Genomic DNA, 24,655 nt, shown 5'->3' on the forward strand with positions numbered 1-24,655 from the left:
TATACGATACTACTCTAGTACTCCTCTCATGCGTACGGTATGTTTACCTACTTCCACTGGTAGCACAACGGGGTTAGATGAGCGCAGCAGGTGAGCTCACATCCCTGACCTGGATGAGCATGACTGCGACTACAGTACATTTATGTATTCAGTACTCTGAAAACAGTATTATACGTCTCCCTTCATGGCTGGATGAGCGTGACTCCCTTTTTACCGCAGAACACAACAACCATTATCACACATAGCGGCGACTTGGCATGGCGTGGTATACCCAAGGAGGTACTAGGCAAGCCTAGTACCTCCTTGGTATACCCAAGAAGGTACTCGGCAAAGCTTTGCCTAGTACCAAGGAAATTCCTCCTTGCTTGGGTATGCTTGTCTCAGAAATACATGATTCAGCGAGTGCACAATGCGCGAGGCACACAGGTCACGATTATCTGCGGTATATAAACGAACCTAATTATATATATAAATATAAACGGACATAATTTTCAGACTAATTGCCAAAAAAATATGCACGCATAGATTACACGTCAGCTTTTTAAGGAAGCTTGCAAGCAAGCGCTGATACCAGCGATCGAGGTATAGAAGACAATAAAATTCGACTCATATTCAAAGGAGAGGGAATATATACGAGATCCAAGATCTCAACAGATTTCTTGATAAATTTCTCAACATACAACACGAGCTAGGCCTAACATGCCCCTCGACTTTGTCTAGCATTTACAGCACAATTGAGAAAATGAGCACTGAATTAGTTAACCGTGCACCTCGAAGCAGTCTTTGCATTTCATGATATCATAATAGTATGTGTAGTATGTTTGAAATGATTGTAGATTTAGGCCTATATTGACAGTACAATATATCTTATCATGATGTAGCAAAAGGCATGCATAGCATAGTTCACAATATCATGTCATTTTTCGTTGGGCATGATCTTGATGCATGCGGGATCGGCTCCCTGTAATGTACAATTATAGGGGGGAAAAAAGCCCAAACAAATAAACAAAAAAGTGAACCCAACCAATCGATCTATTTTCCTCTCATAATGCAAAATCAGTTCAAGTCTATATTTGTTATGAGTTATTGTTTGTCATTTCTGTACCTGTACATTAAAGTTGTTTCATAAACTTTGAATGCTGCAAAATTTTGTAAAACATCACTTATCATTTTTTACTGAGAATGCAGAAATAGAGTCCCTCCTGGAATATGGAAGCAAACAAACCAAAAACAAACAGCATCGAAACCCCCAAAGCACTTTTCTTCCTGAAGACAAGAGAATAAACGAGACGGGGGTGAGGGGAAAAAGGACGGGGTGTCAGGGGGAAATCATGATGAGATGAAAGGGAAATTTGCTCTTTTGCACGTTTCGGCACATGCCTCTGTTAAAGGGATCGTACAGTTTTGGTTATGGGACCTAATTTCAGGTTTTCTAACATTTTTTGGTGAAATAATGAGAAACCTCTTACGAAATATGAAAGAGCATGAAATTCTATGGGGAATTCAACGTTTATTTGATGAAAATTGGAATTGAAATGGCTGAGATATCCCCCCCCCCCAAAAAAAGAGCCATTCTAATAAAGTGTGGGACCCACACTTCATTCATACGATCGCTTTGTTTTACTTTGTTTTTGGATGTTTCAGTCATTCCAAACCCTATTTTCATCAGAAACAATGTAATCGGCTTTGACTCAAATTCCTCTTAAAATGGCATGCTCTGTACTACATCATAAATGTTTTCTTGGTATCTCGCAAAAAGTTAAAAGCCAAATTCTCATCTCCACCAATAATTTATATACCATCCCTTTAAAGGTTGCACTCCTCATCATCAACGTATTCCATCGGATGATGATGTATACAGATCGAGTTCCCTTATGTAGTCGAATGTTCCATTGGTCTCCCCACTGAGTGAAAGTGAAATAACATTCTCGCTGTTATATAGCGCATCTTCTGGAGTGGTATTTGCAAGATCATTCCACAGCATGCAAAAAAAAAAAAAAAATAAATCCTTTGCGTCGTGAAGTATTCTCAAGTGCATTACTCTCACCGAGGCGTGAGATAGGCCTAAGTGATGTAATATTATACTCGATTAAAATTACAAGCATTGCTCTCCAATATTCACTGAAAGAAAGTACAAAATTCGCCGTATGAAAGTACCACGGTTGTAGCATGTTAATCTATTCGATTCTGCAAATGCACAAGACCACCTATTTGATTTAGCTTCTTAGAAACTTTCATTTAGGAGTCCCTATTGATATCAGATATAACTATACAAAAGTTGCAGAGAATACAAAACTCTGCCGCTAGATTGGTTACTCGTGTTCGACTCCATGAACATGTATACAAGTCCAATCTTAAGACAACTATACATTGGCTACCAGTAAAGCAACGGACTGATTTCAAGATGGCATTTATGTGTTTGCAAAAACGAGGTCCTACTTGCCTGCAACAGCTGATAACAAAATATCGTCCAGCAAGAAATCTTCGCTCTCAGTCCAAATACTTCTGTTGAACACCCCAACAATATCAACATGGTTTTACGGTACAAGATCTTTTCAACTGGCAGCAGAGTATATGGAACAAAATACCCATGTATCTCAAGCAAACTGACAACGGGTAGATGATTTCAAGCGTTATTCCAAAACACATCTTTTTAACATATCCGTGGACTAGGCCTAACACTGCTTTCGCAGCTCTGTCACATTTCGGATTGTTTTGTCTCCTCTCCCCCCCCCCCTCTCTCTCTCTCTCTTATGTCCAATTTCCCAATTTCTATTAGTTCCCTCAATGTACATAGAGACATTAATCTGTTTTTTTTTTTGTGATATGCGCTATACAAATACAGTTTATAATTATATTATCATAATTATATATAATTATCCATAAAAACAGTATATTCGAGAGGGGGAGGGGGTGAATATTGTCAATATGAAGAATTTGGTTGCAAAATAGGTTAAGAGCCATATTTACACATTAAAAGTATGTCCATTATCAGCTGAGCAAAATAAAACCTTTGTGATACCTCACTCGTTATATAACAAGAATATTCTTAAACTTATAATTAAGAATGTCCAATATTTTCTTATAATTTTCATTGTCTTTTTAGCAGCTTTAATCGCAAATTTTTAACATCAACAAGAATGCAGTTAAGTCATTTTGTGATTCAACTCTTCACATGTCGCACATCTCATAATGTCGATATCTTCCATATACGTACAGTACACTCCCTTCAAAGAGGTTATTGATGTAACGAGTTTATAATGGCTCCCTGAAACTAAATAGATTACAGAGTGCTGACAGAACAGTGCCCTCTTTCGTCTATGTAGTGCGCAGTGTATATTTATCTATAAGTACGCAAATAGTAAATGTATCCATTTTACGCTTTGTCAGGAAAGTGAATGAGTCAAACCTTGATGAAGTCAGCAACGAAAAAAAAAAATGAACTGACAACTGATAAGATCGTGAAAGTCTGTAGGGAAATGGTTGTCATGACCTTGGTGTATAACCTGCACGTATATGACTCCTGCAATTGACGTATTTACCGATGTAATATTGTGATACAGAATCACTAAATTTTTATACACACAATGAAGTATTCAATCTTTTGTACCAGCTGATAAGTTTCTACTTCATTGTCATGTTTATCCTATTGTTGTGATCGAAGAAACTCGAATCCACCCTGTTTTCATGATGACTTTAAAATAAGTCAAGGTAAAGTTGTTGTTGTTGTTGTTGTTGTTGTTGTTGTTGTTGTTGTTTTAAAGAAGAAAGAGAAAGAGAAAGGTAAAGTCCAATAAAACAGAACAGTAAAAGTTTCATCCAAACTTGGAGAACACATTCTAAACAGCTACGGAATTTTAAAATTTTGCATGTAAAATGTGTTTTTTGTGAATCAGTGCTTGGTCCTGGATACACATAGGGCCTTGATACCGGCAAAGATGCCACCGACCTATAATTTTCCCGATGGTCCTTACAGACAGGAAAATATCTCTTCTTGTCAACAACTGACCAATCATAAACCTCCTCCCCTTTATACATAAATCACTATTGCTATAAGATCGTTACAACTGGGTCCCATGGAAGATCAACTCTGTCCAGCTGAATATTGACTATCCAGCCATCTTCTCAGATGGAAAAAGAAACAAAATAAATGGATAAACACAGGAACGAACGAACGAACAAACAAACAAACAAACAAACAAACAAACAAACAAACAAACAAACTCTATATTGTGTAAATCAGTGTTAAGGGAATATGATTTCTTCTTCTTGAATGTACGTAGTTATAGTAAAGGCAATTAATAAAGATTTGTGAAGCAAATAGGCGACTCAATGTCATCACCTCTTCCTCTCATCCACGTTGCTTATAATTAGGACTGTGAGACCGTCATCAGCAGTTCCGAGAAAACGTGTGAAACTTATATATTCTAGAAGGTTTTTTTGCCCGAGTTTGTCTGATTTTTGATGCAACTGTTTTTATGTTTCTGAGGAATTTGTTAATCAAAATCAACTTAGATTGGAGTTTGGTAGAGGTCCGTCAATTAAGTTTGAATATTTGCTCCTTGATGCTGATCAAATCAAATGCTTCACATGAAAACAGTAGATTCCATAAGTAAAGTTATAATGTGCATTTTGTAAATTAATTTTCACACGATAGACTTCGGTACCAGCGGGTTCATGGTATTGTTGGGTTAAACTTCAAATGCCGCGGTACGGTACACACAGTACAGTACAAATCAATACTAGTAGACCGCGCGGATAAAAATCTTGCATGTATGATCGATATGCGATGAAGCGAATCTTGCGCTTGTAAAAGAGCCTTGTACACGTACAGGAAGTTGTCAGATTGAGTCGAGGCTGCACGTAAACATCACATTTTCTGATGGTCGTACAAGTTGAGACTCAAGCTTTGCAACAATGGGTGCTATACTTAACAAGTTTCGCGTAAGTTGCTGCATAGTTTTACTTTAAGTGTCAGTTATTTTTCTCCATTTTTTGCTCATTGTTCGAAAATAATTTGGTGCAATTTCGTCTGTATCAAGTCCCATACACTCACTTACGTGTTAGTTAAATGCTGATAATATTGTGTGCTAAGCTGCTGCTAGTGCTACGATACAGGTAGCTGCAGAGACACTATTAAACTACTCTAACACCTGTACACATTCAGCCCTGTCGTCGCTGTACGAACACGGCATCTGATCGGGCTACAGAGACACTAAATAATATTAATATACCGTCATGGGCGTAGGTATAGGGCCTATGGCGTGCTAAAGTACTCTAACATATTTTACTAGGTTCTAAAAATCTTATCATGCTTCATAGTTTTCCTTCTTGATCTGTAATTTAGACTCTAATTAAATTTATTGACGTTTACTTAGATCATCTAATTAATGTAACAAAAATCTCGGAGTCAAATTTATGACTCTGGCTATGAGTCTGACCTCAGAAAATCAAGAGAAACTTTAAAAATGGCTGCAGATGGCTGCAGATGTAGATGCTGTAATATTTAACCTCTCTAGGTCTAGTCTAGATTAGAACGGAAAGATTTCTTGTAGTAAATTTAATCGATTTGTCTATTAATGACTAACAATTTCATTGATTTGACAAAAAAAAATTATGTACAATTCTCCAAAAAAGTCAAATGTAGATGAGGTGATATCAAAGTGATTTCATCCCCTTTGTAAACCAGAGAAAGAAATCCTGACCTCTTGCCACAAATATCAGATATTGCCCTACATCACCAGATCATAGGACAGGGTTGACCGAAAGATCGGTCTGTATCTGTCCGTCGGGGAATGTTCCGCGGAGACTGCGTCTGGCTTCACGGATCCCCTCCGTATACAGACCGAAGTCAATGATGCCAGCTACTGTGTGGCAGTAGCGCACAGATAAAACGTTACGATAAACCAAATTACAGGCAGCTTTTTTACATTCAAACAAGTTTGACATGATATGACACATTATGCAGCAATATTTGGGGTTAATTTCTCACATTTTGCAATCGAAATACTCACAGTAACGCGGTTATAATGCAGAAATTTTATCCATATCGCAACATTGCCGTTCGCTAGCCGTAAGTCGCCATTTTGAATCTGTAAACCAATCACATGCGAGGTACTTTATTAAGTAAAAAAAACACGTAGAAACTACCTCGCATGTGATTGGCTAATAGATTCATACTGTATGTTTCTGCAGTTTGAACGTGACGATGCGACGGGCTGGTTGATGTGTGTTTTGCGTTGAAAATTCGACCGAAATATTGGATTATTCATTAATCTTGTGAGTGTAGTCTGTTCTTGAATAGTTGATTTAACTATTCAAGCTTAAATTTGCCGACCTAGGACCGTGAATTAGACGCAGTCGAGAAGGGTGAGGTACCTCACCCAATTTTCCATAGAGACAGTGGTTAAGAACATCCACACAGCAATGGGTACTACAACCTTCCGTCTGTCTACGGAGGACGGCGTTAATGGCAAAATACAAAAGAGTCCTCCGGACAGACGGATCTTTCTGTCTAAGGACAGGGCATCCACTCACCCTTGATCCTGAACATTTATATTTTTATCTAATTTTCCCTCTATTAGGCCAAGTAAAAAAAGAAACCAGTTTCTCGTCCTCGCGCGCATCGATTTTGGCCGCCGCATCGATTCTTTTACTATTTACTATTTTCAAAATGGCGCTGAAAATACCAAGAAATTCATAATTCTCCTCCCAGCCCGCTCCCCGCCCGCATCGATTTTCAGTTGCCTCATCGACTTTTTTGATATTTACTATTTTTTCGGCCGCCGAAAAAAAAAATCGACAATTCACCTACCAATCGTGATGTCTTATTTCTAATTACGCCTTGCGTCCTCTACTTATAGCTGTAGTACAGCAGTAAGTTACTGTAGCTTCATCTGTAGTGCGTATGTAATAACGCATGCATTTCACACTGGGAGCTCGGCAAGAAGGAATGACCAACAAAGCAGTTGAACTGTAGTTGGATGGGCGGGCCTGGGCTGTGATGTACAGCGCACTCGGTACGTCGTGATGCAGACAGGACGTTGAGCACCTTCTGTACATTTCTCTCGTGCTGTTGCCCGCTTCATGTGCAGCTAGATTGATTGCACAATGTAACCACAAACCCCGTGATAACGAGGTCCGTGGGACCGGCGATATTACCTCGTTATAACCGGTACCTCGTTATAACCATACTCATCAAAAACAAAGAAAAACATAAGCATGACGTCATATACCCATCAATGAAACTTCCTTTGCATTGTTATTGCACAAGAATTGAGCGTTATTATTGAGAGAATAAAGGGAGAATATTTGTGAGTTAGACGAAGAAATAGAGGCTGAAATGATAAGTTAATTCTTTATTGCTATTCTTGTTTGTTAAGCTTTTTCTAAACACCAGCACAAATATGGGGGCAAATATATAGAGTAACATACAGGCCTTGTTTACCGTAACTTGCTAGGTATTTTTACGCTGTTGGTGCCCAGCGGGAATGCGATGATTTCATAAATCATTTCGGCTGTAATCTTGTACACACTTCGGTACAATGTATGATCGTTGCGCCCAAATGGATTAAAAATGCGTTCTTTATTTTCTTCTGAAAATCTCTTCGCGTTTTGTACGACCGTTCTTGAAAATATGTGACAGAATTGAATGTGGGAGGTTGTCATCCTGTTTACGCAAATCTGTACCAGATCTATTCAAACTAATAAATGGGTTTGTTTCTTTTTCTGTTTAGCTTAACATGCGTCCTTCAACTTTTTTTTAACGCTACTGTCACCTGTCGAGATCGCGATGATTTCAGAGAAACATACGTGCGTTGTTTACCGCTAACTTGCAAGGTATTTTACGCTGTTGGTGCCCAGCAGGAATTCGATAATTTCATGAATCATTTGGCTGTAATTTTATACAATGTATGATCGTTGCGCTCGAAGGGATTAAAAATGCGATCTTTATTTTCTTCCGAAAATCTCTTCGCGTTTTGTACATCCGTTCTTGAACTGTTGAATGCGTTTGTTTCTATTTCCGAGCACCGATTAAGTAGGTTAACATGCGTTATTCAACAATTTTTATGCTACTGTCACCCGGCGAGATCGCTGTGATTTCATTGATTATTTCGGCTTTAATCATACACACTCATATATATTTAAATTATCATTCATTAAATGATAATGAACAAATCCAGATCTCAAACTATACATGCGTTTGTTTCTTTTTCCGAGCACCGATTAAGTAGGTTAACATGCATTATTCAACTATTTTTACTCTACTGTCACCTGGCAGGATCGCGATGATTTCACTAATTATTTCTGCTTTGATCATACACACTCATATTCAAATTATCATTTGTTAAATGATAATGAACAAATCCAGATCTATTCAAACTAGTAGATGTGTTTGCTTCTTTTTCTGAACACCGATTAAGTATAGGTTAACATGCGTTACTCAACTATTTTAACGCTACTGTCACCCGGCGGGATCGGGGCGATGATTTTATTATTTCGGCTTTAATCATCCAAACTCATATTTGCTCAAAACCAGCAAAAGAACTGGAAGTCAGAACTAAAATTGGAAAGGATATAATGATGAGTTGCACACACATTCCAATTGTCCATTTTTGGTCACAATTTTATTGTCGCTACATGAAATGTTTTTGAATGCGTTATCTATTTTTTTTTCTCGTTGCACTGTGGTCTGACCTCATATCACGCACGCGTTTCTCGTGAAAAAGAAAATCGAAATGATTATGTTTAATAATTTAGTAGGAACATCGGAAGGTGTTCCTATGTCTTATCGCGTGATTAAGAAGAAAACATGGAAGGAACGGTTCTCTGCAAAACGGGAAAAGACGTGGATAGCGAGATTGCGGTTTCCAATGTTTCATTTGTCGCGTGTGTGAAAGCGGCAATTTGGTCAAGAAATGGAACCTCGTTATATCCGATCAAATTGCTTATGTTTTTCTTTATCATGATTTACCGAAATTGTCCTCGTTATAACTGGAATCTTGTTATAACCGAACACGTTATAACCGATTCGTTCTGCCATTACACGCAAAGGAAAACGGGACCGACGCGATCACCTCGCTATAAGCGGTTCCTCGTTATAACTGAACTCGTTATAACGGGGTTTCACTGTAGTAGAGGAGACCAGCCAGCCAGCATATATAGCATCGTTGTGGAGCTGGAAAAAAAAATCGTGGAGTGATGGAGAAAACCGATTTCAAGCGCACGTGTGCACAGCGAACGACTTTAAATAGTGAATATAGTATTCAACTGGTTCGTATTCTGTCTTTCAGTAAAAAGAAAACCAGGAGGTCGTTTCACAGGGTTGACAATTGGCAGTACTGTCTGCGGCATTTTAAATCCTTGAGCGAATAAGTTTTCATATGAGAAAAGATCTAACTCAGTAAGTTTGTGTTGTGTTGAAAGGCAAAAATAATGCTATGCATTTCCAGAGATGATGTTTGGATTCAACAAGTGATGCATAAATGTGTATATTTTATGTTAAAAAAAAGTGTAATGTAACTGTAACTGTAATGATGGCCATGGAAGAAATGAAGGGAGAATGTGACTTACCTTCACAGGTACATGTTTTACAACATATGTAGTTTTGGTATACAATCATTCGTCATCCAAATGATGATAGAACATGAAGACACATCTTTAAATGTTTAATGCTATAATGCCATATTAGTATCATTTTGACATCCATCTGCAATTATTGTACAAGCCAGTTTCCAGTTGAACGTGCTACAATTGTACTGTGAAGAAATGCAGATACATACCAGCTGTGTGGACACAAAAAGTCACTAACACAAATGATAAATAAAGCAGTGTTTTGAATATCATGGAATTTATTTCAGTCGTACATTTGTTGAAAGACATGTTTTATACCTGTTTCCATTAATAGCACAATACATCAGAATTGCAAGTACACTGGTATCAGAAATGCCATTACAACACTAAATACCAGTATTAAGATGGCCATTTTCCCTTCGACATCTGTAGTGGAAAGAAAAAGCAAATGTATTTCTGCATGCATGAAGTTTCATTTCAAGTATGGTACATATATCTATTTGTTTGAAAATGCACAGAGTGCAGGCAAGACATACACTTGGGACCTGGTCTCTCATAACACAGCTACCAGAGTGATATTTCATTTCCTAAATTGGATATAGAAAATAGTAAAGCCCTCTCTCGTTATCTTTCTCAGAATTACCGGACGAGAAACACATATTACTTTCATTTTGACAATCCTCAAAAAAATAGCAAGATATCAAATAGTAAAGACCTCCCTCATCGCCTTGCTCAAAAAACCCAGACAAGAAACTACTTTCTTTTTTTACTTGGCCTTAGTATCACAGTACACTATGTTACTTCGTTTGAATATAACAATAATGTTGCTTATTGTATTTACTTAATCAATTTACTTTGCAAAGGAGGTCAATCAAGAGAAATGAGAAGACAAAGAAAGAAAAATCTTGACTAGAGACCTAGAGTTTATGCCTTTAAACAAAGTGTCTTTTGACTTCACCCGATACAGATGGGCACAAGAATAACTCATATTATCTTGCTTGCTCAAATCTGAAAAGCAGTTCATGTGTGATGATGCCAAGCTGGAATGGTACACATGGCATAGTTTATCACAGGTACTGTCATTTCTCAGTGTAGTGGCTGTTGTTATTTTAATTGTGGACTTCATATGACATGGTAGTGGTAGTCAGGACAGACTGTATCTCATCAATTTTCTTTGAAATCTCTTGATTTTTTTTTCTCCTTATTTCTAAACCTGGACACCTACTTCACCAAGTTGTTGAACTCCTGTCTGTGCATACAGTACAATGTACATAGTCCTGTGCTTTGGTCAACTTCTCAACATCATAACATTTTGATATGCATAAATTGCAGAATAAGTGCCCACTATTCACATCTCATGTTTCATGATGCAACTATGGTAAATATGGTGTGTGTGTGTGTGTGTGTGTGTGTGTGTGTGTGTGTGTGTGAGTGTGGGGAGGGATGATGGGATTTCATCATGAGAACTCTGTACACTGATAGCTATTCTAACTGACTAGAGAGCGAGAGAGAGTGACACACTCACACACACAGGTAGACAGACAGACAGACAGACAGACAGGTAGACAGTGACATAAAGAGAGTAAGAGAAGGTATGTACTGTAAAAAAAGGAATGTCTGCGAGCATTTTAATTTTGCGAATTTCCTGAGAGCCAGGATTCACGAAATCAAAATGCATACCAAAGTTCTTGTCTACACTATATGCATTGAATGCCAGTGGTAATTCGTGAAAATTTCATGCCACAAAGGAGGCCATCGGCTCCAATTCACGAAAATTTCATGCTGTGCATACATCATGTTTTATGGTATATAGAAAATCTTGGACTATTTTGATGATTGCAGCAGGTAATAAACTCTGCTGTTTGTACCTACTTTTTGAGTGCATTATTAGGTGATCCGAGTATCCTCTCGGATCACCTTCTGTATCTGTACTGAATCTTTCTTCTTTCTTTGTTTCTTTCTTTATTTCTCCTCAAAAGTTGTGCAGAGGTAAGCTCAGAAAGTGCATTGCCTCTCAATGTCAAACTTACACCATATATGTATTATGTCGCAAAGACGACAGCGCAAGTAAAATCATAGTGATCAGTCGACCGTGACGTCACTATGACGTCATTATATGAAAACACATTTTCATTCATATCTCATTAATGGAATGGACATTTTAAATGAAATTTACGTCACATATATTTCAAGTCAAGCACATTTTACTCATATTATCAAAATTCATATTTATTATTAAAACGTGCGCGTACGCGCGTTGAAATATTTGTATGCTCCAATCGAGCTCAAAATCTTTTTGCACACGTTTCAGACCATTTAAAGCATTTTTTGAAAAATTGAAAAAATTGGACGGACGCGTACGCGCGCGCACATATACGCACGCACAGGTCATATGGAATAGAAATTTCCCGTTTTTTCACATTTATCATATGCCTGAAATGTCAAGGAATATTTCTTCCAAGTTTCGAGTCAATCCGACTCAATATGACGTCATACGGGCCCGTCAAAGTTGAAATTCCGCGCGCGCGTCAATGGCGATATACAATGCAACAATGCCAAAAAACCGCCAATTTTAAATCCGATTTTACTCGTCAGGATGGACGGTGACCTCCCATTTTCTTTACATATTTTGAAAGCTGATGAGTTGTACATATCATTTCATGGGTTGGCGATACTGAAAAAATGATTAAAAGATATCAAATTTCTTAATAAAGTAAAAAAAGTAAATTTTCAAAATGACGTCATCAAATTTCAAGTTCACTCGAGCGTATCTCGCTTATCCTTTGCCAATTTTCACCCAATTTTCAGTATGTTGTAGCTTATTAAATGTACTTTCATATTTATAATTACAAAAATTTGATTGGATGACGTCATCACCTCGTAAAAATGGATTGAAAGCATCCTTGTAAAATTTGACCAGTTTACGTGTTATCTCTATGGGAGAGCAGTTTTTCTGGAAGTGAAAATTGACATGACTATCTTTTTCGAGCACTAGCTCACTTATGCTTCGGTGAATTTCTCCCAGATTTCGATATGTTGTAGCTGAGACTTTGGGCTATCGTGAATGTGCCCTCCATTTTTTCATACGGTGTCGGAATCACGTCCAAAAACTTGGTTGAAATTAAAGCTTATCTTCGATGTATTTTCATATTAATTTCCTTTTGCAACTTTCTTTGCAATAACTCAAGAAAAACAAGCCCTATCTACCCAATATTTCGCACATGTTTAGTTCATGTTACGTACATCATTTCATAAAATAACAATTACTTGATCGGACACAATCTTCGGTATGTAAATTAGGGTCAAAGGTCATAAATGGTTCATCCTGTATCTAAAGGGCTTTTTACACTTGTAAATTTTTGCTTAGCCCCGGACTATCGGTGGGGCTAAGGGGGGGCCTTAGCCCCACCGTTGGTACGGGACTATCCTTAGCCCACTTTCTGTTTACACTCGTTTTTGCCAAAGTGGGCTAGCCCCACCGATAGTACGGTACTATCTGGCCCTGCAAAATAGCAGGGGTTAGCACCGCAATTGCGGTGCTAGCACCGCAATTGCGGTGCCAAGCAAGTGAGTGTAAACAGAACGAAAAAATAATCCTGGGCTAAGCGACGGAGACGAAGTCCGACCCTCACTGACCAATCACAAACGAGGCAATCAAGTGCTGCCGGTGCGTGCGTGTACGTGTACAGTACACAGCGTAATTATGAATATTCATGTGGTTTGGAAAGTCCGGGGCTAAGAAATACGAGTGTAAAAAGGTCAGTTTTCTCCTTAGCCCCGGACAAGAGATAGTACGGGACTAATTGGCCAGTGTAAAAAGCTGAAAAAATTGGTACGGGACTAACGATAGTCCTGGGTCAGAGAAAGTCCAGGGTTAAGAAACACAAGTGTAAAAAGCCCTTAAGTGAATACATGTCCTATCTCTCCCATATTTTACACACGCAAAGATCATGTTACAAGAATCATTTCAAAAAATAACCACTCTTTGCTCAGATGCCATCTTGTCTGTGCAAAGTGGGGTCAAAAGGTCATATGTACTTCTTTCTGTTTCTTCGTTATGACGTGTTATCTCTATGGGAGGGAATTTTTCTAGATGTTAAAATTGACATGATTGTCTTTATCGAGCACTAGCTCAATTACCCTTTGGTGAATTTTTCTCAGATTTTAATATGTTGTAACTTAGACTTTGCGCTATCGTTACGTGCCCTTTATTTTTTCATATGATGTCGGGATCATGTTAAAATACTTGGTTGAAATTAAGCTTATCTTCGATGTATTGAGATATTTCTATGTTTCTGCAACTTTCTTTGCAATAACTCAAGAAAAACAGCCCCTATCACCCCCATATTTTGCACATGTTTAGCTCATGTCTTGTACATTATTTCATAAAATAACAACTACTTGATCGGACAATATCTTGGGTATGTAAATTAGGGTCAAAGGTCACATATGTTTCATCCTGTATCTTGGTGAATACATGTCTTATCTTTCCCATATTTTGCACACGCAAAGATCATGTTACAAGAATCATTTCACAAAATAACCATTTTTTGCTCAGATGCCATCTAGGTTGTGCAAAGTGGGGTCAAAGGTCATATGTACTTGTTGCTGTATCTTCGTTATAGTGTATACAGATTTGGTACCAAAGATGGCAGATATGACGACCTTTTCTAAATGAGAATCCAAACATCACACGGCCAATGTCTCTGAACACAGATGAAACCTGTCATGGTCATGCCTATTGCGATCAGGACTTGAATCATTGATTAAAAAAAATCGGATCACCTTAATTTGTCAGTGATGACAAATTACAATCTCTAGTTCCACCAGTGAATCTCAAAGCATCTTTCCATTGCTCACAGAAACGCAAGACCACGGTAGAGATCCTTGAGGGAATCGATAAGGACATTGAGAGGTTGGTCAGACTAAAACGCCGGGATGTCGAGCTGGAGAAACACTACATGGGGCGACTGATGCTCTACTCGGTCATTGGCTACTTTGTGATGGCGCTCTTCTTCTACTTTCTCTATGAGGCTACATCATGGCAGCAAAGACTGGTCCAGATTCTGCCACTCCTTTTTTCTCCTTTCCTGTAAGTTTGCGAGACAGTGCAGTCAGTCGACAAGTGACCAAAGATTGACTTTCTAATCTAATTCTGACACAGATTGAAATCTAAGTAGTTATGCATCGAGACTGGTTGAATAGATCAGAATATGATAAAGATGCTCCAGTTTGGCATATCCTCATTGCAATTTCCAGGTTTCGATCACAGAGAAAGACACTTATGGGATATTACTTGTATGAGTTTATTGAAATACATTTAAAAAAAATAAGTGAATTGGATTGAATTGAATTGAATTGAATTGAATTGAATTGAATTGAATTGAATTGAATTGAATTGAATTGAATTGAATTGAACTGAATTGAATTGAATATAACCTGGGATGTTTGGGATGTTTACATATTATCAAACAAGTGCAAAGCAGGAAACATCGACAACCACTTTTCCACTGATATTGAAATGGCACATGATCGTATTCGTGATGCAAGATTCACAAGGTTGACACGTGCATAACCTAGTGTTTTGTAACATAGCTATAGCTGTGCATCATTTAGCATTCACACTGACATTTATGTTTGGTGTTGTGCATGAATTGCAGTGTTGTGACATTTGACACTTGACATCAGCTCATCAGCAAAGATGAATCATTTTGTGCTACATGCATAGTGATGAGATTATGCTCATGTACAAGTAATGGAAGGAAATTACTCCACAACATTATTTTGATGCAAGTAGACTTTTTTAACCCTATTGTACTCAAAGGCAAGACTGTCATGTGCAATTGTGATAGAAGTGTCAGGCAATTGTGTTGACATGGCTAATGCATTTTTTGTCATTTTCCCCATTGGTTTGCCTGTGGCAAAGAGCATGAATTATGCATAACACTGTTCAAAATTAGTCTTCCATTGCTGTTGTTGTTGTTTTTTTAATTAATGTGTGAGTTTAATGGAATTTTCTCACCTACACAGAATCTGGTTTGTGAGGAAAGCACTACACTGGTACTTTGTGAAGAGGATTGCCAGAAATGGTGAGAAAGTTATTTAACAAGAAATGAATGAATTACATGAAGTACCTCTTGGTTCCACTCTTTCTTCTTATAACAATAGTAATAGTTATACCTTTGGAAAACATTAATTAGTTGTGAATGACAGTATTGCTCTGCTGAGAGCTCCTTAGATTTCTTGGTCTTGGATAGGTCTGTAGAGTAAGTTGTTTGACCAAATATCGGCTGATTTACCCCTTATTTCTTCCTTGAATGAAAAGAGAAAATTTTAACATTGTATCCTTGCATGATATGAAAATAACAAATGCTAAACAGCTATGTACACTCTTTGCGCTAGTTGATGTATAACCTAGAAATTAATTGATAAGTGTAGTAACACATTGTCCATATTGTCAAGGCAAGTAAACAAGAACTGAGAGAAAGGCATGACAACACTGCTATGATATGATCAGTGAAAAGATGCTGCAACAACAATTGTATGTATATGCAAGTATGTATGTTTGTATGTTTGATGTGTGTTCTTTTGTTTCTTTTCAAGATCTTGCCCTTGAAGAGTTAAGAAATCAGAAAAAGAATGTGGTGAGTTGATGATTCTGATTTCTGAAAGCTTTTCCCCCCCCCCCCTTATAATTTGACAGTAGCTCCTCCTCTTTCTATGGCTGTTCCCTCATGAAACAGTACATTAATTTTAAAAAAATGCTAATTGTTGCTTTTCCTTGCCTCTGAAATGTCTGACTTTTTATATCCTCTTGTACACATGGAAAAGGTACACAGGTAATGCCGTAGCAACTGTGCTGAAAATCCTGTATTTTGTTTGATGTTATGTCTTTGACTAATGACAGTGATTTATAAATGTAAGTCACAATATACTTTGAGATGAAATATGAAATCACTAGTCCACAACAGTGTGCTATTTTTCTCAGCATATGAGTGATAAGGGCCATCCTACATGTCTAAGTGACAAAACAAGAGAAGTGCTGTGTGCGTTCACAGTGTAGAAAATTGTTCCTATCAGTATTGCAATGCCATTATTACATATTTGTTGTGGGAATTACAACTATGCCCCCATACCCCTATCTTTTCATGTGCCTGTCTGCTTGAATAAAGCACTTGAAATTAACCTTTGATGTCTATTTGCTTTGTCTAGAGAATAAAATCATCAATCATATTTCGATGCAATAGAATGGAATATTGATGTGTAAAAAAGCACATTAGTAATTCTAAATTACGTTATTATTATGATTGTTGAAGTTAACACTTGTACATCATCCATTTGCTGCCGCCCCCCCCCCCCCCCAAAAAAAAAGAAATACATTTAATGCCATACGGACAAAATGCATTTTCAATCAAAAATGTAGAAAAATGGATGGCATTAGAAGCATGTAAAGTTTTGAGAGGAAGAAACACTGGCTTCCTAATTTTCTACAGATCTGCAACAAATATATCTCACATTGATTGCTGTAGTAGTTAGTGATTATGGGTATGTATTGATTCTCACCTACATGCAGATTCAAGAAATCTGATTTTAAGAATGTGTTATGTTTTATCATTCAAACTATGATAATATACTGTCAGATAGATTGATTACTGTGAGTGCTTTATTATCTCCTTCCCAACGAACAAGAGCGAACTTAAGATATGTGACGGTAGTGCTAATTCGACACTAATTAGGCTAAAAATGGTCTTCTGTTTCCATTGTCCAACCTGGGAGGCTTAGCGTTCTTGTCGCACTTCGAAAACTTGTTAAAACTGAGAGGGAATGAGTGTTTTCAATTTGAACTATAGCAGAGGTGGATTGTCAGCTATCTTGTAATTTCCTACTTCTCTTTCTTCTTACCTTGGTGCAGCTTGAAGATGTCAAAGAAAACGAGAGCTACAAGAAGGCAAAAGAGATCCTGGAGAAGTTTGACCCCAGCGCTGTCATGCCCCCACCGACACCAATCCAACGTACACCTAGCCCTACTCTGAGGCAGTTACCTACACCAGGTGAGAAATGTGTTATTTCATCTACACCAGGAATATTACCACCCTGTTTTGTGTAAATAATGGACATTTACTGTACACATAGCAACCAACTTTGATGACACCAAAACCACTCAAATACCTGTCTGTAAGATTCCAAATCTAGGCATAAGGCAGTTGCCTACACTAGATGGATGGTGTGTAATATCAAGAAGCTCCTTGGTAATATCATACACACCAAGGACATTACACTCTATGTTGCATAAGTCATAGGCTTTTAAACATAATTTTGACCACCCGGTGCCCTTAACACCCCAACATAAACCAATCTGACAGGTCCTAGGCTTGGACATAGGTCAGCTGTCTCCATCAAGAGAGATGTGTTTGACATCATATACACCAGGCACATTACACCCTACTTTGTTCATGGGACAAGCATTAACACCGTAACACTTGATTCAAAGTACCATTCATACCTCCTCTCACACCCATGTAAGAGATCCCAAACCCACCTAATATTGACTGATATGTGACACCAGCAACAAAGGGGACATGACCACCCCTTATAGCATAACTGTAAACTATGATTACCTGCATCAATCACAACATGCAATTTCTAACCAATTATGAAATTGCTTTTACGGTCAATTCATGGACTCATTGGTCAAGATTTGTATTTGATTTGTTAACAGTGATTTACTTCCTTCTGTTCTGAATGTTGAGAATGCAAATAACATCAATATGATGCAATACTGGAGCCAGCTTATAACCTTCCATGAAATCATTACCCCTTTGTAATTGGACAAACAGTTTTACTTTAAATGCTCTTACAACACTGAGTCTTGAAAACATACAGTGTATGATTGATGAGCATGTTTATATGAAAATTAAAGTATAGATTAAAAACCCTATAAACATTACCCGAGTTGGATTTCTATCCCTTATGATGCCATGAAATAGGGATCATTACAAAACATTCTCATCTTTGATTGTGCAATGGTGTCAGAGAGAAAGAGATAGAAAGAAAGAAAGGAAATGACAAAAGAGTAGAGACAAACAGGTGGTATGTAATCAATAAATATATGCACAGCTGGGACTGTAAGTCTATCAACAGAAATGAATCAGTGTGAAAACATGTTGTACATCTGTCAATGTGTCGTATGCCATTCTGATGTGTACCACATAGAAAGAAAATGTGTCTGAAGTCGGCATCAGTGTTTTAGTGTTTGCATACAGTCATGGTAGATGAAATCTGCGAAATTAGCCTGTTAACTGTGATGCCATCCCCGCATGCCACTGGCACATATTTTGGTGTGAAATACAAAATAACAATGTAAAAACAGCAACATTTGTTCTCATTTGTGCACGGCATTGATTGAGTCAGACAAATAGCAAAGCCAGATACTCAGAGTATAGCATGACATACTGTACATTCATATCCATATCTGTGTCAGTGGAATATTCATTCATGTTCATGAGCAAGTTTTTATTCTTGTTTTGATAAACTATGCAGAGATGCTGACTAATGTTGTTGTTGTTGTTTTTTTGCAATATCAAGTACTCCCTTCCCCCCCAACCCCCAGCAAAAAAAATCCTGCTGGTTTCCTGAAAAAATACCATTTTTCCATATTCTGTGACTACGCATGTCTATTGCAATAAAGGCAAAATGCTGTTTTTCTACCAAAAATAGGAAAAAAAAAACTTTTCAGCTTTCAGAATTCCGCAGTAATAGTAGGGCAGATATGTAGCAAAAATTGGTCGAAATGCTCACATCCGGCAGAAATTATGAAATTTTGCATATAGGGGTATTTTGGGGTGGTGATTTCAAATATTGCCGGATCCAAGAAATCTTACCACGGGGTCGGCCGCCATTTTGAATTCCAATATGGTCGCCATCACAAAACAAATTCAAAGATCCCTATCTTCAGTTCTGAATGACATGTGGCACCAAAATTTGGTACACATGAGCGTTTTGACACATTGAATTTGATGACAGATTGATTTGTAGTGTCTGACAAACATTGAATGGCCCCCATTTTGAATTCCAATATGGCCGCCTCGACGAAATATTCAAAATCCCTATCTCGATTTCTAAGTGGTGAGTGACCCTGAAATTAGGTGTAAACAAGTATTTCAACATACTGAGTTAAAATATTGACTGATGTGATGTGTCTGACAAACGCAATGTCTGCTATTTTGAATTCCAATGTGGCTACGAAGACAAATATCACGACTAACATTCACGGGCATGTCAAAAAGTGGAGCAAAAAGGAAGCATAATGCACCTTACACTGACGTCACAATTTAAATACAGCAGCGCGCACTCTATCAGTTACAAACGCGTGCTCAATCAGGTAGCCTAATTTACAAACCCGAGATAGAGATTTTCAACACTCCAACATGGCAAATATGTATCAAAATTCAAATTGGCTGCCGTGCAGCTTGTCAGACAAATCAAATAAGTCTGTTATTGAAGTCATCATATCACCATGCTTTTATATATCAAATTCCAATGGCTAATGTCATTCAGAACTGAAGATAGGGATCTTTGACGGCGGCCATATTGGCATTCAAAATGGCGGCCGACCCCGTGGCCAGATCTCTTGGATTCGGCAATTTTTGAAATCAGCGCCTCAAAATACCCCTATATGCAAAATTTCATACTTTCCGCCAGATGTGAGCATCTTTTTCACATATCTGCCCCACTATAGTGTTTTCAAGGTTGGCATCCATGCCTGTGGATGAAAAATGCATGTTCATCACAATGGAAAATTGAACCATACTTGAAGTTTATGACGTAATCTTTGTAGGTTCTTCAGTAATGACATTGTACAACCTATCTTTCCTTGTTTTGTTGTAGTAATTAGATGTGTGTTTTTATGAGTGTGTGTGTGTGTGTGGATGTGTGTGTGTGTGTGTGTGTGTGTAAAGTGCATTTTCAGATGGTAAGACTAGAATTCCTTCTCACATTTCTTGAAAAAAAAATGTGAATGATTAAAAAGATTTAGTTATGATTATGCATAAGTTACATTCATTGGTCACTTCATAACTTTCTCAGATTTTATTGATTAAAATTTGTTATGTGTCATACATCCTATGACGCTTTTTTGTCATCTTCTTCTGCTGCCCTCAGCTCTGCGCCAGAGACCTCTGAGTGCCCGTGGGCGTGGCCGCGGACAGGGTTCCCCTCGGGCCACCCCACAGACGCCCATGACAGGCCGAGGACATCAGCCGATGCTTCAAACACCGCAGGCCGCCATGCTGAGTGAGTTCTGTCCTTCAAGTGTGAAAACAGTCTGTCAGTTTGATCATATATGTATCAAGTCATGTAGATTAAGGAATACTATAAGATGATAAAGCAGATCTTCGTATATTACCTGGTTGAAGAGAAAAGCTTGATTAAAGATGATGCAGTCATCACTAATTGATTGGTTTTGCATAGGTGATGGCTAAAACCCATTTTCTTTTCCTACCTACTCTGATGGACAGGGTCACCAGGCACAGTGAGACCCATTCTTACCCAGGAGCAGGGCACCTTCGACAAGCTGGTGGGGTACCTGGTGGGAGACGGACCCAGCAGCCGCTATGCTCTCATCTGCCGCCACTGCTACGCACATAACGGCATGGCCTTAAAGGAGGAGTTTGAATATCTTGGTACGTTTCCATCCTCCCCCCCCCCCCCCCCACACACACACACCCAAGCCCCTATCTCATTGACCTGCTTTTAACCTCATTTCATTCCAGATGATGGACAATCTTCATCTCTGTATGATTTAAATGCACTGAATAAGATGCAAAATTGCATGCATTGCTAGCAGTGAAGTTTAAGACAATCTCTTTGTAGGCATATTGATATTCTTCTTGCAATTTTGTGTAAAAGTCAAAAAGCCAAACACAGCAGATCAAAGAAAAAAAGTACTGAGCGAAGGAGAGCAGGCAAATAATGGGACATAACATTTCAAGAGATCATGTGTTGTCTTTGTTGCCTCATCCAGCCTTCCGCTGTGCATACTGCGGCACCTTCAATCCAGCCAAGAAGGTGCGGCCAAACGCCCCCAAGCTGCCAGAGGTACCTGCAATCACCCCGGGTCCCAAAACAGGTCAGAACACCCATAGATTTTTTTTTTAATCACCTCTACCAAGGAAGTTATGTCTCTGCAACCTTTTGTTTGTGTGTTTGTTTGTCTCTTGACAGTACTCAATACTCAAAGGGACATTCCAGACGATTTTCATAATTTCACATCATGTAGTACATTTGTAGTACATGTATAGATTTGTGGAATTTATTGTGGTTCTTGAGCAGAGAAACAATACTTTGAAAAACCTTAAACAAATTACTCTGAACAAGGATGATGACATAGGAGGTTCACATATTTCAGAAATGTAGCAGTGTAATTCCATTACAATACCGCTTGCTTGTGAGTTCACCTGTGTATTATGCATGTCATCTTCTTTTGTTCTGTTCCTTGAGCCCCAACTCATGCATTCTTATGGTGACTCTGCCATGTCATCATCCTTGTTCATTGCAATTTGTTCTACATTTTGAAAATATTCTTATTCTTCATCCCAGATATCACAAATTCTGAAACTCTGTCCTCAGTATAACTAATTTATAGTTGCTCAAATGTAAAAATCTGAAAATCATCAGGAGGTCTCCTTTAACAAGTAATGAATGAACTTTGATGACAATTTTCTGGATAGGTCTGTTGTTGTAAAGGAAACAGGTACAGTGAACTGTATATGCTGGTCTATGCTATTGATGTATGTTGTAAATTCATTTGTCTTGATCTATGATGACAAAGGTGTCATCGACATACCTCTACCATATTCTGGGGGCTCACAATAAACAAGGATGGTAACATTCTGGTGGATTGAAGGAAGTAGTATTCATCATTTGCAAGTTTCACGAAATATAGTCAAACAGATATCTTTTTTTTTTCATGATTTGTGGAATAAAGATCTCAAGACATTTGAATCATGAAAATATGGAATGAAATATAGCAAAATATTTTGTCCTGTTTTTTTCCAAAGTGGGGCAAGAGCGCAGAGAATCTGGGTCATCCAGCAGTGGTAGCGAGGCAGGCAGCTCAGACTCAGCCAACAGTCCCCCTGAGCAGTCTGAACAACCCACAGCATCCGTCGATGAGGTGCTGGGCACGGGCGAAACTGCTGGCAGAGAGTCTAGGGAAGAGGGCGTGGCCACGGCCACGCAACCAGGACAACTGGAGCAGCCACCTGCATCGGAAGCGGCTGCCATGGCATCGAGTGAAGGGAAGGATCAGGATGATGAGAGATAGCAGTGCATCTCTGCGTGGTCTTGATTTTTTTCTTTCTTTTGATGTCACCACGTGATCATGCAATGCTGTAAGCAGGAACTCTTTGTCATTTATAGCTGAAACACCAACAAACAAAAAAGTACGCAAGCAGCAAGCAAGTTGTTGGTACGACGAATCGATATTCAAGCTAATGTATTGCGATGTTCTGTTGTCGACTCTTTTGGGTGTAATTGGATGTTGTGCTTGGTGTTGAAAATATAGCATTGCTTTGCCAAAAGTTTCAATTGCAGTTGTAAATACAAAGTGGTGTTGATTTGATGAATTGTGGTTAGATGTTTATGGTAAGCATGAACAATGCCTGTCACCTTGCTGACATTAGATGCTCAGATGAGCAAAGCCGGAGTTTGACATTGACACGTCAAACGATCTTGTTTGCAAAAACTGTCATGTTGCCCGGCAGTGCGATTGCTGTCACGTGTAAGTCATCAACTTTATGCACAGTTTTTAGAAGATTGAGCAAACCTCTGCACTTCAAAAGGGGAAGTTTTTCTGCTCATAAAATGCAGATTCAGTAAAGGCAAGAAGATGAATAAAGACCTCAGTGAAAGTTTGAGTGAAATTAGACTGTCCTTTCATAAGTTATGAAATCTTAAAGCGTTGATTAATTCCACCAACTCCCCTCTCTAGATTGTAACTTTTACAACAGTTTGTCATTTCACAGTAGAAGAATGATATCTTTAAAAAAAGAAACAGACTTTGATACAAATTATCTTCTTTTTGTTGAAAAGCAAACATTCCTTTAACCTGTTGAAAAATGATAAGGCAATTATGATCATCTGTACATTCTGGAGGAGCTTAGACATGTTCTCTTTCAGCATCCTCTTAATAGGACTTTCTGTGAGACTCGTTTTGTATTTTCTTTGTATTATTCTAGTGCTCTGTTTATATCATTCTTGTGCTATGACATCACAAACTATAGAGTTCTCTGGTCCAGAGAGGGGAGCACATAGCACTTTACTGAAATTTCAAACAATCATCACTTTTGACTGTAATTATGTAATTGCCCTCAAACTTTCAATGAGTGCTTCACTGATCTTTTTTTGCATTCATTGGATCCCCATACGTCATTGGAAAACTCACTCATTCTGTCTACAACAGATGTGCTGCTAATTCAACGAAATGACATTTAGAAGCAACCCCCCCCCCCCCAACATGAAATAAAGAATTTGATTATGTAGTGTGCCTAGACTTTGCCTGATCTTATTGATATGTGCAGTATTAGAAAATCTACAAGCAGCATTGATTAAATTTTGCTTTCATCGATTTCATTTTCTGTGCATCAGTCACTCTTTCTCTCATCTTTACAGACAAATTTGTCAGCAAATTACCGTATACGCCATATATTTAGCGAGTCTAAATTTTCGCGAATTGGGATTTCCTGACGATTTGGCGAGTGGTTAAATTCGCGATCGTGGAGTAAAGTACTGAGCGGAGAAATGTATATGTGCACGTCACATTCATATCAAGATCAGATTCAATATTTTCGTGTGTCTTTAAATTCGCGAATAGCATCTGACTCACGAAATTCGCAAAAATGAAAACCTTGCAAAATATTCAGCGCATACAGGAAGCAGTCATTGTGGATATTACAGACCAAATGTTGTGCTTTTTGTGTTTGCTATTTTTTTGTGTGTTCCATTACTTAAGTGCCTCTACACATGTGTGCATATGATCTAACTATAAAATGGGAAGAGAGTCAACGAGAATTTCATTTTTTTT

General features: G+C 38.2%; 1 protein-coding gene across 1 annotated transcript; it reads left to right on the forward strand.

Annotated features, from left to right (window-relative positions):
* The first annotated feature begins 5,238 nt into the window (after positions 1 to 5,238).
* On the forward strand, positions 5,239 to 22,897 carry LOC139711773 (endoplasmic reticulum junction formation protein lunapark-B-like). Its single transcript, XM_071623626.1, has 9 exons — positions 5,239 to 5,244; positions 14,436 to 14,665; positions 15,604 to 15,662; positions 16,177 to 16,217; positions 17,486 to 17,624; positions 20,734 to 20,865; positions 21,090 to 21,254; positions 21,596 to 21,700; positions 22,632 to 22,897. Exons 1-9 carry the CDS (start codon positions 5,239 to 5,241, stop codon positions 22,895 to 22,897), a joined length of 1,143 nt encoding a protein of 380 aa, XP_071479727.1.
* The last annotated feature ends 1,758 nt before the right edge of the window (positions 22,898 to 24,655 follow it).

Source organism: Diadema antillarum, unplaced genomic scaffold, assembly GCF_040938485.1.
Source record: "Diadema antillarum isolate AM-2024a unplaced genomic scaffold, OU_Dant_1.0 seq00001702_RagTag, whole genome shotgun sequence".
Taxonomy (NCBI): domain Eukaryota; kingdom Metazoa; phylum Echinodermata; class Echinoidea; order Diadematoida; family Diadematidae; genus Diadema; species Diadema antillarum.